At 39.4% G+C, this 19,504-nt stretch overlaps 1 protein-coding gene across 1 annotated transcript in view; it reads left to right on the forward strand.

The window, feature by feature from the left end:
* Positions 1-19,504, forward strand: part of LOC110966020 (hexokinase-1) — a 32,243-nt gene that overhangs the window by 4,774 nt on the left and 7,965 nt on the right. Inside the window, exons 3-13 of the mRNA XM_022215241.2 lie at positions 5,994-6,142; positions 9,401-9,520; positions 10,166-10,261; positions 10,488-10,587; positions 12,024-12,207; positions 12,930-13,085; positions 13,237-13,470; positions 15,012-15,316; positions 17,448-17,596; positions 17,903-18,022; positions 18,243-18,338. Of these exons, the coding sequence (XP_022070933.1) occupies positions 5,994-6,142; positions 9,401-9,520; positions 10,166-10,261; positions 10,488-10,587; positions 12,024-12,207; positions 12,930-13,085; positions 13,237-13,470; positions 15,012-15,316; positions 17,448-17,596; positions 17,903-18,022; positions 18,243-18,338 (1,709 nt within the window). The remainder of the gene's footprint in view (positions 1-5,993; positions 6,143-9,400; positions 9,521-10,165; positions 10,262-10,487; positions 10,588-12,023; positions 12,208-12,929; positions 13,086-13,236; positions 13,471-15,011; positions 15,317-17,447; positions 17,597-17,902; positions 18,023-18,242; positions 18,339-19,504) is intronic.

Consider the following 19,504-nt stretch of genomic DNA (forward strand, 5'->3'; position numbering starts at 1 on the left):
TTTAATTTGTTAGGACACAACTTAATGACTATATTATAAAATGTTTCTGATAGTAAGCCAGGGGATTGTCCTTTCCAGCTAAGGCTTTTGCCAGACCGTAGTACCACACTAACTGTATCAAAAAGAAGGTTACAGAAATGCAACCAGTTCTGTAGACGATATTCTGATTAAGGCTCAGTATAGTGAAGTTGCAGCGTAATTAAAATTTGTAAAAAGAAGTCGAAGTTGGAATTTAAATATCACAATCTTGTATTTCCACTAATGAGTAATCCATTGCTGTGTGTGTGTGTGTGTGTGTGTGTGTGTGTGTGTGTGTGTGTGTGTGTGTGTGTGTGTGTGTGTGTGTGTGTGTGTGTGTGTGTGTGTGTGTACGTGTACACAGTAGTAAGTATAAATTGAAATTGTAAAGCTATTAAAATAAAATACAATAAAAGGATATTGCATTTACATGAACATTTTTTAATAATGGGGCTACAGTATTTAAGTAACAGGAGGTAATGTGACTATGTTTTACTGTCAAATTACTTCAACATTATTACAGCTTACATTAATAAAATTACAGGGAAAATGTGACATTTACAGCCTAATGAATTCCTTCCCCAGAGTCAAATTCTTTCTTCATCCGTATGCAGACATTCCAAATTTTCATATGGCAAATGTCCTCTGAGAAACCACAACACCTCTTGTTAGTTAGCAGTATCTGTATACCGAAATAACACCAAGCACCTCTCAGCACAGGCTGAGGGCTCAACAACACCAATGCGGTGGGACAGGCCACACTGCCCGACTCCCGCCTTCTCTCACAGTATAAATAGCCTCAGGTTTCGACGGCTACATGAGGTTGGAGAGATCAAGCAAAGGGCAAAGTTGAAGCCGTGGCGGCAGCTAGAACTGATAAACATTTGAAGGCCAGGTCGGCAATGACAAACGCGCTGTGAAGCATGACCTCAGCAACAAGAGTAAAGGTTAGCCTCTCCTCCACTGCAACCTATAGCTTCAGTGAAAGTTAATCTCTTCCCTCAGAGCAGACATCCTATGCCTCGAAGGAAAATGTAAATTAAATCATGGCTAAGCACTAATGATAATAGATTACAGTAATCTTTACTTTGAAATAGGATTAGACTAGTTGTAAAAGCTAATGGATATAAAAATGTAGACAGATCAGCTTATCCTCTAGTTTCCTTTGATAAACCTCAAGAATTTGACTTTGGAGATTTTGAAATCTAACAACAGAGAATTCTTTGAGCAGCAGGATAAAAACTTGTTTCTTCGATTATGTCCACAATTACAATCTTTAGTGAATCCTTTCGAGGTTGGTATTAATTCCTTTTGGGGAAGGTAGACCCTTCTAGTACTAAAAATCTCTGTTTGGCGATTTGAGTAAAGATGCATTAAATAGTTATTGACCTAAAACAAGCAGCAATGTATCGTGTCAAAATTGGGGTTTTGCATAATAACAATTACTTTGAATGAGCCTGAAAAAAAAATCTTATCAAAATGCATCTATTAGCCTTTTACACAGCTTTCAACCACATCTTAAAGCTTTGGTTTTTGCAGAAGAAGTTTGGTAATTTGTCATGAAAGCTTGTCTGTTGCTATGTAATCGTAGCTTTGGTCTGGTGCTAAACTGCTTTTGATTTCTACCCACCGACCAGATATCTTGGCCAAGCAATAGCCCATCGAGCTTCACTCGGCTGTGCAAAGCAACATTCAATGGCTTCGTTTGTTTGATTTCAACATTCAGTGAATACACTTCTGTTCAAAAGTTGGGGTCACTTAGAAATGTCCTTTTTTTGAAAGAAAAGCAGTTTTTCTTAATCAAGATAGCATTTTATTAATTGGGAATACAGTCTAGACATTGTTAATGTGGTAGTAGTCAATACAGCGATCATCTAGACAACTGGAAATAAAGCACACAGTGTCCTGTTGATCTGAAGTTGTTAGTCACTGATTAAGAATGATCCTAGGCAGGTTTGGGCTGTTTAACATGTACTGTACATAGAGACAATATAAACCGGTTAACGGTCATTGATATTGTAATATCAGGTATTTTGGTCTGATATGCACAAATATGAATGCCTCATTTTACAGAAAATGTCACAGAAAATGGAGTAATTTAGAAACAAGGGTCATCATACAGTGTGTCCAGCAGAGCAGCACATGTAGCTGAGCAGACAGTGGTGCGGAGTCTAGCTTTGTCTTGTTGCGAACTAGTTTCAGACGTACATTGCTGGAAATTTAATAAACAGTGTCCTCATCATTTTTCATACATACATATATGTGTGTGTGTGTGTGTGTGTGTGTGTGTGTGTGTGTGTGTGTGTGTGTGTGTGTGTGTGTGTGTGTGTGTGTGTGTGTGTGGCTACACTACCATTTTAAAGTTTGGGGTCACTTAGAAATGTCCTCATTTTGAAAGAAAAGTATTTTTTTCAATGAACATAACATTAAATTAAGCAGAAATACAGTCTATACATTGTTAATGTGGTAAATGACTATTGTAGTAGGAAACAGCTGATTTTTAATGGAATATCTCCATAGGGGTACAGAGGAACATTTCCAGCAACCATCACTCCTGTGTTCTAATGCTACATTGTGTTAGCTAATGGTGTTGAAAGGCTGATTGATGATTAGAAAACCCTTGTGCAGTTATGTTAGCACATGAATAAAAGTGTGAGTTTTCACGGAAAACGTGAAATTGCCTGGGTGAGCCCAAACTTTTGAACAGAATTGTATGTAATGTTATCAGCAGTGCAACTAAATTCACTGTATTCATGTCTTGCTAAAGGCGTGAGCAATTCAAAGTCCAACATTAAGGCAAACTTAATCAGTACTTTTAATCTCTGGCTTGCTATAGCTCAGCAAACATTGCTCTGTGGTCAGTGTGGGAAGACCAAGAAAGATTCCTTTTGGGAACATGAACATTAAAGGTGACCATTAGAATAGCATTAATTTTTAACCGACAACTAAGTAAGGAAAGGATGGTTTTTACCTTGCTGATGTGGTTTGACTACATCTGCAGTCTTCCTCAAAGAAGTATGAAACGACAAAATGAACATAATCCAACTACAATGTAATCTCTCCTTAAGCTGCTCCCTCCCTGGCTGGCTGTAGTTTTTGGAAATGGATCCCTTGCAACTGAGTAAATCCCTTAAAACTCAGAAAGACTACCACAGTTCTACAGTCTAGTACAGTCTACAGTTCCACAGTCCTCATTTACCTGAATCTCGGCAATAGAACATAAACATCGTGATTTTTCTTATGGTAGTTTATCATTGACAGGACTGGAATGTAAGCAGCCCTGCCACATATGCAGCCTTATCTCATCTGTGGTGGGCTTCATTTTAAAAATTACTGCAACAAACATTGGAAAATTAAATGTGTACCGAGAAAAACAAAGAAAGCAGCATCACAGCTTCAACACACAGGCTCTGAGTTTAAATTAGGACAGGGGCTACATAATGGACACATGCTCTGCTGCATGTCAGCAACACTTCTATATGTCAGCCCAGCCACATCTCATTCCATTCAGGTCAAGAGGATAACTAGCTCGATGGTGCAAACGCCACAGTCATGGCGGCACTAAATGAGGAACATTGTTCTGTTGGGAGGTAGGGTGTGCTGCAAGGTAAAGGGAAGAAAGTAGAATTACTCACTTATAGCATATGCCATGTATGTATGTTTAAAATAATGTATATATATATATATATATATATATATATTTTTTTTAGATTACAAGTAACAAGTTGTGTGGTTATTTTGTGATAAACTAAATTAAACTCACTCCATATTTAATATTATGAGAAAACACCTCTCTCTGGAGAATCAGTTTCCATTTAGGCTTCTTGCCTGGTGTGACACAGTATCTCCACACCTAGCAGGCAGCTCTGATCACATAACAGCATTGAATGAAACTAGCTGTAGTGCTCTCTGAAATTAGGTTAACTTGTCTGTGTGTCTCCACTTTCTAAACAGATATTTTCAGTTTCATGTCCCTGTCTTTTTAGCGTTTTGGTCTGATGTTTTCAGAAGTATTTAGTTTGTTTTGTTCCAAGCTTGAGACGCAGGTCTAGATTCCACAGACAGACAGTCGTGATCTTCATCCCTACCGCGGCATTTAAAGAGTAAGAAAACAACTCTGACGGAACACCAAGAGCATCTGTTCCTCACACCAGTGCTGATTCAGATCTTTGATTATTTACTCTTTTGAGCTCGGAGTGCAGTCTTAACTAGAAAAGCACTCAGAGAGCGCAGCCACGGCTGTTCATTCCCCCATATGGCATTTTCAGTTTTTAGAAATGCACCATTTGCTTATTTATTAGTTACTGATGATCAGAAATCAGAGCAACATAGATTGTGGTCATTTAATATATAATGTACCCACAAACAAAATGACCTCACGCTGAGCACAAGCGTGTGTTCTGCATGTGTACGTTATGCACTGATACCGAATCACGTGACCTAAATATGTAGCACAATTTAATCTATTGAGTTAGTCCTTGTATCATTTCTGACGGATCAGTCCGGATAAGTCTGCAGTGGTCGATTTATAGTAGGATCTCAGTCATGACATGATCATCAGTAGGCAGATGAAGTAGTGTTCACTTGTTGTCATGGTTACAGTGACGCTGTGCCGCGATCTCACAATGATACAGATATCTTTAACAAATCTCTGGAACCAGACTATAAGCTGCATCACTGCCAAAATCTGATCACTTGGTCCTTGTGTCATTTCTGACCTTCCCTGAAAATTTCATCCAAAACTGTTAATCTGTTTTCGAGTAATGTTGCTAACAGACAGACAGACAGACAGACAGACACACAGACGTATGCCAATTGCCATATAACTTCACCGCATTCCTTGGTGGAATAGTTATAAACATTTATCTTTTTGTTGCTGTTCTTTTTACTTTCAGGTTGCAATTTATAGTAACCACTGGTCTATGGCAGACATCTGTAAGGCTCTAAATTTCTTTTCAGTGGCATATCAGTGAATGAGAAATGATGATAGTGGTCAGGCACTGGAAATGACTGCAGTGTTACCTTCAATGGAATAAAAACAACTAAAAAAAATTTCTCACACCAGAACTGGCATTAACACTTGTGGGATCCTGAAGAAACAGTCTTGTACATGATTAAAAAACAAGTGAAAAACACTCACAAACCATATTATATATCTCCTCCATAGGGAGACATTCTCATTCTTTGGCTCATGCATACCCTTTAAACCTTCTGGATAACAAGGCCCTTTCTGAAATCTACATTTTGGAAGTTACTTGACAATAGCATAATCTAATTTTTAAATAGCTTGCTTGTTGTTTTGCTAATCTCTGCCTCATATTCAGGTAGCAATCCGTGACACTTTCATACAAAAGTTCTACAATTCTACAATTCCATTTAGCAGACGCTTTTGTCCAAAGCGACGTACAACACAAGCAAGAATTCAGACATAAGGAAAAACTTTTAGTAAGTGCAAAAAGTGCTTCAAGTGCGATTGGTCAAAAGTTAGTTTTACAAATTTGGGTGATTAGATTTATATTCTGCTGAGTCGTCTGACACTAAGAGGAACAAAGCACTTGGTTTTGTGGTTTGGTTTTCATACACTTAGGAAAAGATGTGGTTCTGATGAGCTGTCATAGCGACCATGACTTTTACAGATCTGGAACAGTCTTCCACTCTCCATAAAGGAGTGTTCCATGTTACCAAACTCACCATAAACAGTGGCTGAAAGTGAACCGATCTTGTGACCATTAACCTTTAACTTCTTTGTATTGTGACCTGTTGTCCTATGATTCACTGTCATGTTTTTTTCTCTTTTTTTTTAACCTGCCTAGCGACTGCAGATGTAAATTGGCAAATAAATACCCTACCATTCCCATACATGGCAAACCTTTTTAATTGTTTGACAAGGGAGCACCTGGAATTTGGAAGTGCAAAGAAACACAATCAGATATTACTATTTTAGAAACTAAATGTCTGTATTCTCAATCTGGCAGAAAAGGGCGACTTCATAGCCCTGGATCTTGGGGGGTCGAACTTCCGGATCCTGCGTGTCAAAGTGACACAGGACAAGAAGCAGCCGGTTCAGATGGAGAGCCAGGTCTATGAGACGCCTGACGACATCATCCACGGGAGCGGGACAAGGGTAAACACACATACACATCTACTGTTTTTAGATTTGTTCATGTAGTGTTATCCCTCATGCAGCTTCCGGGTCTTTAGTGCCCTTGTCACAATTTTACACTCCTCATTTCTCACTGCAATATAAAGTCCTGCACCTACCAGAAACAACACAGCCACGTCTAAAAGAAGAGAGAACTTAAAAATATCTTTTCTGCATTTTAAGACAGTTATAATGCCAAACATCTTTTGGGCTTTTTTGATATTACATGGAGGCTCCGCTGTTCCCACAATTACTTATTTTACAAACACTAAAAAACCTGGAATCCACATGTACAGTGTTTTCTCAATACTGAAAGAAATGGTGGCTCTACGTACACTGCTGATCAAAAGTTTAGGAACAACCCCATTTTTCCAGTTTTTTATTGGAAATTGTGCATGTTAATGTCTCGTACTCGTAGTTTGCTGATATTTGTTTGTTACACTTGTGTCATTCTTTCCACAATGAAAATCAAATATTCTTCAGAAAGTTCTTCCCAACTCAGTTGCAGAAGTTCCCATAAATGTGGTTCTTGTAGGTTGCTTCACTTTCACTCTTCTGTCCAGTTCATCCCAATCCAGCTCCATGGGGTTTAAGTCTGGAGACTGTGCTGACACTCCATGTTTGCAAGCTCATCATCTTGTTCTTTTTTCCTAAAGTAGTTCTGGCATAGCTTGGACTTCAGTTTTGGGTCATTATCTTGCTGTAGGATGAACCTCTGACCAACTAGGAACATACCAGAGGGTCCTGCATGGTGCTGCAGAATGCTGTGGTAGCCATTTTGGGTCAGGGTTCCTCTCACTCTGTACAAGTCACCAATCCTTGATCCAACAAAACAGCTCCAGACCATCACACTTCCTCCTCCATGTTTGACAGTTGATGTCACATACTGAGGAATCATCCTTTCTTCTACTTGACAGCGTACAAAAATCCTGCTGATGAACCAGAGATTTCATATTTTAATTCATCAGTCCATAATACCCTCTTCCAGTCTTCAGTAGTCCACTGGTGGTGTTTCATGTCCCAGCCAAGCCTCTTTTTTATTATTCTGACGTTTTAGCAAAGACTTTCTTGCTGCAACTCCACCTGTCAAACCTGTGACTCCAAGTCTTCTCTTAACAGTTGAAACTGAGACTTCTTACTACGACCATTATTAAGCAGTGATTGAAGCTGTTGTCCTTTGAGCTCCTATCACCAAGCTGTTGACTCTCAGAAACTTGTCTTCTGATTCTGTTGTGGCTTTGGGTCTTCCAGACCTCTTCCTGTCTGAGTTTCTTCAGTTTCTGAGCCTTTTGATGATGAAGAAAACTGTACTCACTGACACCTTGACTTTCTTCACACTTTTTCTGCAGGAAAGACCTCCATTTTGAAGTGTTATGAAGGTCTGTCTCTCTTCTACTGTTAATTGCCTTTTCCTCTCCATTTTTATAGCAGCACACTACTTTTTGCCATACAGTAGTGTTCAAATAATGCTCTGGTGGGTATGATGCCACAGTGTGTTCCAACACTACTTTTATACAGACAGAAGAGGTTGGAAATAATCAAGAAAAGTTGGAACATCTGTAAGATTTGGTAGCACCAACTTTCAAGGCTTGATCAACCTCCATTGCTGCAGAACAGCTTTAAGTTGTTAACCCGTTTCTTGTTCCCTGATAAAGCCCCTTTTTTGTATAATTCTGAAATCTGCTTTGTTTTTCAGTTTTGGGTAACCTTACCTTTTTTAACCTCTGGCAGTTCAACACTTACCTTTGTACCATTTCCAGCTATTCATTGGACATTAACTCATTGAATTTCAATTTTTTAAAAAATGGAAAAAATTGGGGTGTTCTAAAACTTTTGACCAGTAGTGTATATACTATAGATATTTGACTACTTTATTTTGTTACCATGTTTGCATCCTCTCTGCTCTTTGTTAACAGCAGCTCAGTCAGAAAGCCCTACAACATTTGTCACATGATAGCAGCTGAATTGTTAATGTCCTCTCAGATGCTCTGAGGAGTCTAGAATTGTTCCATGTTTTACAGGATGTGGTGGAAATTGCTTATATTTGTCAGTTGTTTACAATGGGACACTTGGAATAAAGTAATTTTGATTGTATGCCCCAAACATGTCAAGGACCATCAGTTGGAAATTCAACCATTCTTTCTGTCGTTCTGGCTCTCAGAAATAGTCTAAATTTGTAATGTTTTCTTCAAACACACTGGCGGCTTTTGGGTGTCAGAAAATTAAACTTTGTTGTTAGTTTTGAAACATTAAGGTTCAGTGATCTGCAAATATTTGTTGTTTAAAAATATTCAGTGTTTGCATCTGCCCTGCACACAGAGCTTAGCTGTACTTACGGTCACTTTGAAGATCATTTTGTGTAATATGACCTCCTCTGTAACGCTTAAATTAAGGGGAGCGACGTCACAACCTGCGCTGACCCACAGTGAACTTGCAGAGAACAGCTGGCAGTCGTATTGTAACGCGATAACCAAAACATGTGCGGCTGTCTGGGCAGTTTGATTGGTTCCGGGCATGACTTACACAGACAGAACAAGACAGATGCTGTTTAATGAAATGTTGAGGGGACAGCTGGCTGTTAATGTAACGTGATACGACAGCAGGTTCGTTAACAAAGAGTTGTATCTGCATTGGGAGAGATTTTGTAAGATTTTTCTCCATTCTAAATTTATTCAGATGACAGTAGTTTAACTGCGTAAATGAAATAATGCTGAGTTTTAATTGTTTTGAATGAATACTTTTGTAGCAAACACTCTTTGTTTTCTCTGCAGTAAAACACTTTTTTTTATCAAATTACAAAGTTTTGTAGTTTACAGAATTTTCAGCTACATATTTACTCATTTATAGGGAATTATAGCAGACTAAAGGGTGAAGTGTTACCAAAAATAAAATGAAAATACCGGTACATTAAAATGAAATCAAACAATCAGGTGGTAGACATGATACAGTATGTATTTATCTTTTTTCTTCTTTCAAAAAACCAGCAATTATTTGTTGTTTTAAAACACAAGCAAGTTTAATAGAAACCTTTTAAGAGTCAACATACATCTGTCATTATTTGTAGCAAATGTGACATTATTTAAATATTTGTTTAGTTCTTTTTCTACTTGAACACAGGGAGATATTGACGAGGCAAGAGAAAACAGCAGGAACTTCAAATAACAAAGCTAATGTTAGATGCGAGTGAAAATTGTGTTTCCTTGGTAGTTTAAAGTGTAAAAGTCTCTTTTCTGTCTGCAGCTCTTTGACCATGTTGCTGAGTGCCTGGGTGACTTCATGGAGAAGCAAAAAATCAAGGATAAAAAGCTCCCTGTGGGATTTACGTTCTCCTTCCCCTGTGCCCAAACCAAACTGGACGAGGTAAACACTTTTAAAGACTAGAAAAGCACTCAGAGAGCGCAGTACTCCCCCAAGGCTGTTCATTCCCCCATATGGAATTGTCAGAAATAGAGCATTTTGTTTTAGAAAAGGAGCATTTGTTTATTAGTTACTGATGATCAGAAACCACGACAACGTAGAATGTGACCATTTAATATAGATGCAGCCACAAACAAAACGACCTTGACAGACAGACAAACCAACACTGATCGTCACATTCCTTGGCGGAGTAAATATGCTGTGTAGGTAGGAGTTTACAGGATAACCAGGTCAGTTTTTGATCACGAGTTACTGAGATTAAATACTAATTGCTACAACATTAGTCTGCTTGTCTTTGCCACTGCTTCAAAAATGTTATGTTTGTGAATGTAGGACTGTAAATTCCACAATATCTTTAGCAGTGATCTGACAGCATCTTGTCTTATTCGTAGTACATAATTATGTGCTTATTCAAGTTTTGTGTACAAACTGAACACAGTAGAAATGTCCTCCTTTAGAAAGAAGTGTGAGAAAATGTGTTTGGTGTTGCTGTGAGTGGAATAGCAATGGACAGACGTGTCAGACGTGCCAAGTCTGTCTAACTGTACGGTATTTAAAGTTAGCCTCATTAAAATGCTTGTTTTGTAGGCCGTCTTAGTGACATGGACAAAGAAGTTTAAAGCCAGCGGTGTAGAAGGCGTGGACGTTGTAAAGCTTCTGAACAAAGCCATCAAGAAAAGAGGGGTGAGTTTTTAAAAAAATTTAATTCATAGCAGTATTTTATTTCCAAATGTGGTAAAAAAAAAAAAACACAAAAAAACAAGCAAACAAACATGTAAAGTTGAAATGCACTTTGCAAAGAGGAAATTAAGTTTGGACCACGATGGAAGTCCAATCTTTCCAGGCTCTGACTGATCTGTGGCTGTAATTTTTGGTTTAATTTTGAGTTCAACATAATCTTGTTTTCCAGGATTATGAAGCCGACATCATGGCAGTGGTGAATGACACAGTTGGCACTATGATGACTTGCGGATTTGACGATCAACGCTGCGAAGTGGGAATCATTATAGGTGAAAACTCACAATGAGTTTGTTTGTTTATTATTGTACAAATGTCCAGCCTGTATGGGCGTAAAAGGCACCACTCAAAAAAAGGGGCTAGAGTCTATTCCAGCTGACTTAGAGTGAAGGTAGGGGACACCCTGGACAGGTCTCCAGTCTATCACAGGGCTACATATAGAGACAAACATTCACACCTACGGACAATTTAGAGCAGGGGTGTCAAGATCCGTTCCTGGAGGGCCACTATCCTGCATGTTTTAGATGTTTCCCTCTTCCAACACACCTGATTCAAATGATCAGACTCGTTATCAGGCTTCTGCTGAGCTTAATGATAAGCTGATCATTGAATCAGGTGTGTTGGAAGAGGGAAACATCTAAAACATGCAGGATAGTGGCCCTCCAGGAACTAAGTTTGACACCCCTGATTTAGAGTTACCAATTAACCTCAGCATGTTTCTGGGCTGTGGGAGGAAGCCGGAGTACCCGGAGAAAAGTCATGCATGTACAGGGAGAACATGTAAACTCCATGCAGAAAGATCCCAGGAAGGCTGGGATATGAACTGGGGATCTTCTAGCTGCAACAGTGGCGACAGTGCTAAACACTACACCACTGTGCAGCCTCTAATAATTTTAGTACATAAATAATGTCTAAATGTTTTTAAAGTAAATATATGCACCTTGGGTTTATTTTCGATTCAGTTTCTCTCATGCCCATTAATTTTCCACATTAAAGCTGTCAAACATAAACTCAGTCTGATCATTAAGCCGCATTGCAGCTCCAATCGAGTACTTGGGGACTGAGAGTCTTATTTAAGATTGGTAATGAAGGACAGTCAAGCTAAGCCAAGTCAAGCCATCCATGCCTATTGCAAAATATGTTAGCTGTAATGAAGCAAAATGCAGAAAAAGCATGAACCACCACAGATATGGTTCTGTATTAAGAGAGCTTCTGCAAAGGTTGCATCACAGTTCTGTCACAGAGTGCTGACAGCGTAAAGGGACACAAATTCATCCCAGAGGACCCTCAAGATGTTAGAGTAGAAAAACTAAAGACACTTTACCCATCAATACTCCCTTTACCACATCCACCACTACCACAAACATCTGTGACCTCTACTTTTAATTTCAAAGTCTTTCCGGTTCAGTGTTCATTGTTTTTAAGAGTCTCAGACAGACAAAAACTAAGTATATTACCGTGGGACGCAGATACTTCTTGGCTAAATTCCAGGATAGATTGTTAAACTCTTGTGCCAGAGCACCCTTATTTGGGCAATACACAGACTAAGTGTAAAGCACCTCACGGTACCATGAACACATCTCTACATGTGGGGGCGCCAAAGAGTTTCTAATGCCACCATGACATTATTACAACAATGCAGTCTGCCTGCTGAGCTCCACAGAGAAAATGCCATGTACAGGAGTCATGCAGCTGTGCGACCTTTTAGGAACGGGAACAAACGCCTGTTACATGGAGGAGCTGCGTCACATCGACCTGGTGGAAGGAGACGAAGGCCGGATGTGCATCAACACCGAGTGGGGTGCCTTTGGGGATGACGGCTCCCTCGAGGACATTCGCACAGAGTTCGACCGTGAGATTGACAGAGGTTCCATCAACCCAGGAAAGCAGCTGTAAGAGGTTTCTTTAACTCTTTCGTTTCCGTGCCTTCATTTGTAATGTTTTTCACAATCATTTATGTCTTATACATCTAGAATGTCTATAATGATGCGTATCAGCCTTGTATATACACTACCATTCAAAAGTTGGGGGTGGCTCAGATAAATTCATGTTTTCTATGAAAATTCACACTTTTATTAATGTGCTAGCATAATTACACAAAGGTTTTCTAATCATCAGTTAGCCTTTCAGCACCATTAGCTAACACAATGTAGCATTAGAACACAGGAGTGATGGTTGCTGGAAATGTTCCTCTGTACTCCGATGGAGATATTCCATTAAAAATCAGATGTTTCCAGCTAGAATAGTCATTTACCACATTAACAATGTCTAAACTGTATTTCTCATTCATTTAATGTTATCTTCATTAATTAACTAATTGATTTCTAAATGACCCCAAACTTCTGAACAGTATTCTACTTATGTAGTTAAAGTACTATTCTTGGATTCCTTGGGGATTTAATGCGGTCATCATTCGTTGTAGTATTTTTGCATACACACTGCTCTAGAAAAGACTTCTTGAAGTGCAACCATAAGATAACTGCAGAACCAGCAGACAAGGTTACAGACCGTCAATGTGCTAAGGAACAGTAGCATGCTAATTTCTGCTGTGGGCCTTTGAAGTGAAGATGAACTGACAGATAGCTGTTGTACCTTGTTTTCTCTCTCTGGCCAGGTTTGAAAAGATGGCCAGTGGGATGTACATGGGCGAGCTGGTTCGACTCATCCTGGTCAAGATGGCCAAAGAAGGACTCCTGTTTGAGGGACGAATAACCCCTGAGCTCCTGACAAAAGGGAAGATTGAGACCAAACATGTCTCTGCAATTGAGAAGTGAGTGAGAGTACAATACAAAAAACATAGAAGAAAAAAAGATCTTGCTTCTGTTGGGAAACGCTCTTTGCACAAAATTTACCGCTTGAATTAAGTTTTCAAGGTGACTTCAAGTTAAGGGGTTTATAACAGAAAATAACTGTCATTTTAGGACTAAAGAAGGGTTGAAGAAATGTATGGAAATCCTGACGAGGCTCGGAGTGGAGCCTTCAGATGAGGACTGTCTGGCCGTGCAGCATGTGTGCACCATCGTATCCTTCCGCTCAGCAAATCTAATTTCTGCAACCCTGGGAGCCATCCTCGCTCGCCTTAAGGAAAACAAAGGAGTTGCACGCCTTCGCACCACAGTGGGCATCGACGGATCTCTCTACAAGATGCATCCTCAGTGAGTATTCCACGAGAAAGAAACACAAACACTAACACGCCCTGCTCCATCCTGAACACTGTGATATCTTAATGTTGGCCTTAATGTTGCTCCAGAACCAAGATAAGAGAATAACCACAAACTACAAACCGTGTTCTCTGAGGAATACAGAGGATGTACAGCAGACATTCCTTTGAATGGCTTCAGACTTTCATAAATCAGTCTTGAATGAAAACTCCCACATAAATCGAAATCATATGAGGATTTATGATGTTTTGATTCTGATTGAGGTTTCTTTTGATGGAATGTTTTTCAGTAAAGGAACAGGTGAATGCATGATAATTCTGCATTAACAATTGTGTATTTAATTTTATTATGATAGTGTGATATTATGTTAGCTGACATGTTTTTATTGTCTAAATTTTATGATTCTGACCTAGCCGTAATCAAAAACACAACAAAACAAGGAAAGCACTCAGAGCACAGAACTCCACCAAGGCTATTCATTTCCCTGTATGGCATTGTCAGAAATGCAGCCTTTGTTTTTTAGTTATTGATGATCAAAAATCATGGCAACATAGAATGGTTCCATTTAATATAGACTTACCCACATATGAAATGACCTCACGCCGAGCACAGATGCGTGTTACGCATGTGCACGTTATGTACGGATACTGAATCACGTGACCTAAATATGTAGCGGGCAGCAGGAATTGATGGAACTCAGAAACACCCTCACAATTTAATCAATTGTTCCTTGTATCATTTCTGATGGATAAGTCCCGATAAGTCCACAGCGGTGGATTTGTTACGATACAGAAATCTTTAACAAATCCGTGGATCCAGACTATAAGCTGCATCACTGCCTAAATCTAATCACTTGGTCCTTGTGTCATTTCTGACGTTCCCTGAAAACTTCCTCCGAATCCATGAGTCTGTTTTTGAGTAATGTTGCAGACAGACCAATGCTGCGTTCCTTGGCAGAGTAACTACAGACTACAGACTAGACCAAAGTCTTGTCTTTTGGTTTTGGTATACAATACAAAAAAAAGTATGGTATTGTATAACAAATACTTAACCGTACAATTTCACGGTATATACTCAAATTTAAAAATAAATTAAGGGATTGAATGCTTTTAGGAAAGAAGTTTTTAAAACCAATGTTGTTTCACGCACCTGCGAATCTGTTTTTAATATTGTGACAGACAGACGCCGATCGTCACATAACTCTGCTGCATTAACTGACGGCGTAATTACTGTTTGATCCAAACCATTTTGCATCATCTTTACAGATAAGTTTCAACATGAATTTGGTAATTACTGTGTTTTTGTCGATTATATTTAACTTTACCATGTCATGACACAATATCAAAAGTATCCAGATTGATATTGAAATCAATAGTCAGGAGACGAGGTTCAATAATGCTGCCACAGTGACAGTAGCAGTGGGGAAAGAAGATACTGTTACTGTCAAATACATTCCTCTATGTTCACTCGGGGACATTTTGGATACTGCTGTACAGACACCTCTTTCATGAGAATATCTTCTGCTCTCCGAACAGATATGCTCGCCGTCTGCACAAAACAGTGCGTCGCTTGGTCCCCGACTCAGATGTCCGCTTCCTGCTGTCTGAAAGCGGGAGTGCGAAAGGCGCAGCCATGGTGACAGCAGTGGCGTACCGTTTAACGGAACAAGCACGCCAGATTCAGCAGACTTTGGCAGAATTCCGGCTGAGCAAAACTCAGCTGTTAGAAGTGAAGAAACGGATGAGGGAAGAGATTGAGAGAGGCCTGAAGAAGAGCAGCCACCAGGAAGCTACGGTCAAAATGTTGCCTACCTTTGTTCGGTCTACACCGGATGGAACAGGTGACTTAAAAGAAAATTACAGAGACAGGCGTAGAATTTGTTTCCTCTTTTAAACATTTATTTTTTCTGTTTAACCCTTAGATGCATGACTGATTGGACCCTACACTCTTCCATATTATATTTTTGCCCACACAAGAATGATTTCATGTTTGAAATATGTTTATTTTTTGCTTTATAACAGATTTTGAACATGAACAGCAATAGAAGAATGTCAAAATCCATTTTGTTGACATTTCTCCACTCTGTTCCTCCAAGTTTGTGCATCACCTCTTTTATGATATTATCAGTGATAAAGAGCTTGGGGTAGCAATACAAATATTACAATTTTTTAAAAGTGTAAAAGGGAACCTGTACATTTAAATGGAATGATTTGAAAAACATGTTTTTTGAAGAATAGCTGGAATACGAAATGATAAAAAAAATTTTCATTACTAAGATATCGCAAGGAAACGACCTCACCGGGTCATTTTTGACCCACTTATGCATCTAAGGGTTAACCGTATAGTGTGGTGTGTAGTGAAAGCAGAGTTGCACAATGCAGTACATGTATTATAGTGGTGTGTTGCCCCACCTGAAACACAGACTATCCCTGTGTCAGAGAGAATTATCTCATCTTTGTCAAATATATTGGTAATCTCTGGAGAAAGAAACAACAAAGGTTACATGATTACTGATTGAAACAAGCATTTAGGTCGTCACTAAGTCCATCCGTTCATTATCTATACACCGGTTAATGCTCATTAGCATCGTGGGGGGCTGGAGTCTTTCCCAGCTGACTTATGGTGAAGGCAGGGGACACTCTGGACAGATCACCAGTCTGTCACAGGGCTACGTATACAGACAAACAATCACATTCACACCTACAGAAAATTTAGAGTAACCAGTTAACCTAAGCATGTTTTTGGACTGTGGGAGGAAGCCAGAGGACCCAGAGAAAACCCACGCATACACAGGGAGAACATGCAAACTCCATGCAGAAAGATCCCCGGAAAGCCGAGACACAAGCCAAGGATCTTCTAGCTGCAAGGCTACAGTGTCATAACTTAGTAACTATTCTAAATGTATCATGAAACTAGATGAGTAATTATGGAATTCATCAGTCATGCCCATGACAAATAGACTGATCAGCTGCTTCATGGTAATTGTTCAAAATGACTTGTGCTTGCTGACACAAAAAAAACAAAAAAACATGGGCAAACTGCCATTTCCATTCACATTTTCAATTTCCATTTAGTTCCCTCCGTGAGTCACAGCAGCCTTCTAACCCCACAGTTAGGGTTAGAGAGCTTGTACAGTGAGTTTTTCATCTTGCGTTGCCACCCTGCTGTGACTGACAGGAAACTAAGGACCTTCAGCAGTCAAACAGCCGGCTGAAGTTAGTTTAATAACCACCCACGCATTTTCTATCCACCACTTTGTCCCCTGTAAGTCAGTTTGCAGTCAGTTATTTTATGAGATGGACTTGTGGACTCGGTAGACAAACTTTGATCAGTGATAAATTTTCTGAATCATTACAAATGCGGTGGTTGATTTGTTGTAATTGGAGACACTATTTCAGGTTAGAAGTGTTGCTTGGTTGTGTCTGAGACAGCAGTACAGGTGATTCAACACAAAATCTCCAACTTTTAAGCACAGTCAGTGGTGGTTAAGCGTAGTCAAAAGAGACTGTGTGGAACTGAGATACAGCTAAGACTTCCTACTGTAGTTGGAGGCAGAGTTTGTTCACTTGGCATTTTTCCAAAATCTTTTTTACATTACTTGATGTAGCAAGCCATCATGAATCGGGTTCTCCTGCATTACATTAAAAAATCTGTAAGCACATTCCACCCTTTTCACTTTGAACTGTCACCACTCATCTATCGTGACTAATGGCTGTGAGCAGGAGCAGATTAACGTCACAGAACACAACATGCTTCAACAATTATATAAAAATGTACTAGACAAGGGGTGACTGATAGCATTTTGTCTTGATTCTCTGTAAGCAGAATCAAATCTAAAGCGAGCAAGGAAACTTCCATTTTTAAGCAAATTTATTTAAACATGTGGGAGCAACATTACTTCTAAAACACAATCAGTAGAGATGACAGATTTATTTCTACCGCTTCTCAAGCTAACAAGGCTTTTCTTACAGAAAACGGAGATTTCCTTGCTCTGGACCTCGGAGGAACGAACTTCCGTGTACTTCTGGTTAAGATTCGCAGTGGGAAGAGGCGAACAGTGGAGATGCATAACAAAATCTACGCCATTCCTATAGAAGTCATGCAGGGCACAGGAGAAGAGGTAATGATCAGTCTCTTGGAAATTATTCTCATTCCTTTCCAACAGAAGTCCCTTTCTCTTAGTAACAGATTGTACTTTTCCTATTGTTGACGTAGGTATATTCCTGTATTTACTCAACACCTTTAGCCACAATAAAGGACATTTTACGGACGCAGCCGTACAAATCCAAACCTATGTAGCGCATGTAGTTTTTTGGTTGCTCTGGAGATAAGGAACATTTTTGTCTTACCATGGAGAGATAAGCATCGGCCAACCTCACCGATCTCCCAAGCATACAAAGGCTAAAAGCATGTTGTTTATTTCCAGCTTTTTGACCACATTGTGCACTGCATCTCCGATTTCCTGGACTACATGGGAATGAAAAGTGCTCGACTGCCGCTGGGTTTCACCTTCTCTTTCCCCTGCCATCAGACCAGCCTGGATGCAGTATGTACTACACCAGTTACTTCTAAAACATGTATGAGGCTGAACACAAGAAACCGTACCGCTGACGTGAAGAAAAAATGCCCAAACAATGTCTGCATCCACATTTTTCCTTCATGGACAGTGCTTTAATGAATGCCATTCTAACTGGCAAAAGTGTGGCTATATCTAAATACAGTATTTTTTTTTTAGAGATTTTCATTTTGTGTTGTGTACCCTGCAGGGTATCCTTGTAACCTGGACCAAAGGTTTCAAGGCCACGGACTGTGAGGGTGAAGATGTAGTGGAGCTTCTTCGGGAAGCAATCAAGAGGAAAGAGGTAATCACAGCTCACAAGTATACCTGTTTCAGTCACAACTTTACATATGCCTTCCTGAACTGCAGCAACACAGATGAAAACACAAACACCACAGTTTTCCATTGATTTTTGCACATAAAATTATTTTACAATTTATGGCAACCTAAGAATGCCACAGAAAGAAAATGATAGCCCGAGAGAGCAAAAACTCCGAAAAAATGGTCTAATTTAATCAAGATTTGTTCAAGTAACCTTAAAGCTGCATGCTAGAGAACTGTGTATTTTAGGCAATATACATCTGGCATTTTATTTTGCTGGTTAAAATTTACCTCTGACTGCTGCTTTACTTAGAAAACAGTTTTTGTTTTGAATATGTTGTGAAGAGTGTTGGACGAGCTACTTGGAAGCGTAGTGAGCAGCACTACCAGCAGTAAATCAACTTAAACAAAAGCCTTTATTGCCATTGTATGACAGTGCATACAGCGAAATTGGGAGCGCTGCTTCAACTAGAGCGTTACAAAAGCAGTTTAAGGAATAAAGCAGAAGCAAGAATATATTTCCATCAATTATCTACTCACCACTTAATCCTCATTAGGGTCACGGGGGGCTGGAGTCTATCACAGCTGATTTAGGGTGAAGACAGGGGACACTCTGGACAGGCCACCAGTCTATCACAGGGATACATATAGAGACAAATAATCACACTCACATTCACACCTACAGACAATTTAGAATCACCAATTAATCTCAGCATGTTTTTGGACTGTGGGAGGAAGCCGGAGTGCCCGGAGAAAACACACACATGTACATGCAAAGAACATACAAACGCCATGCAGAAAGATCTCGGAAAGGACGGGACGCGAACTGGGGATCTTCAAGGCGACAGTGCTAACCACCAAGCCATGTGAAGCCCAAGCAAAAAAATACATCAACATAAATATAATAATATATAAAATATGAGAAATTTAGTGGAAGTGTAGTGGAAAATATTAACTGTAACTACAGTGGGCAGCCAGTTACTCCAGATTCACCACACTGAAGCAACATTTAGAGGAATGAGGAGACACAGCAAAATTAGTTTACCACATCATAAGGAACTTTATTCACCAATTTTATGTTTAAATGTATTTATTTTCTGTTTAAAGACAATGAAAAACTATGTAGGCGTCCAGTTGTTAGCTGCTGAC

Source organism: Acanthochromis polyacanthus, chromosome 3, assembly GCF_021347895.1.
Source record: "Acanthochromis polyacanthus isolate Apoly-LR-REF ecotype Palm Island chromosome 3, KAUST_Apoly_ChrSc, whole genome shotgun sequence".
NCBI lineage: Eukaryota > Metazoa > Chordata > Actinopteri > Pomacentridae > Acanthochromis > Acanthochromis polyacanthus.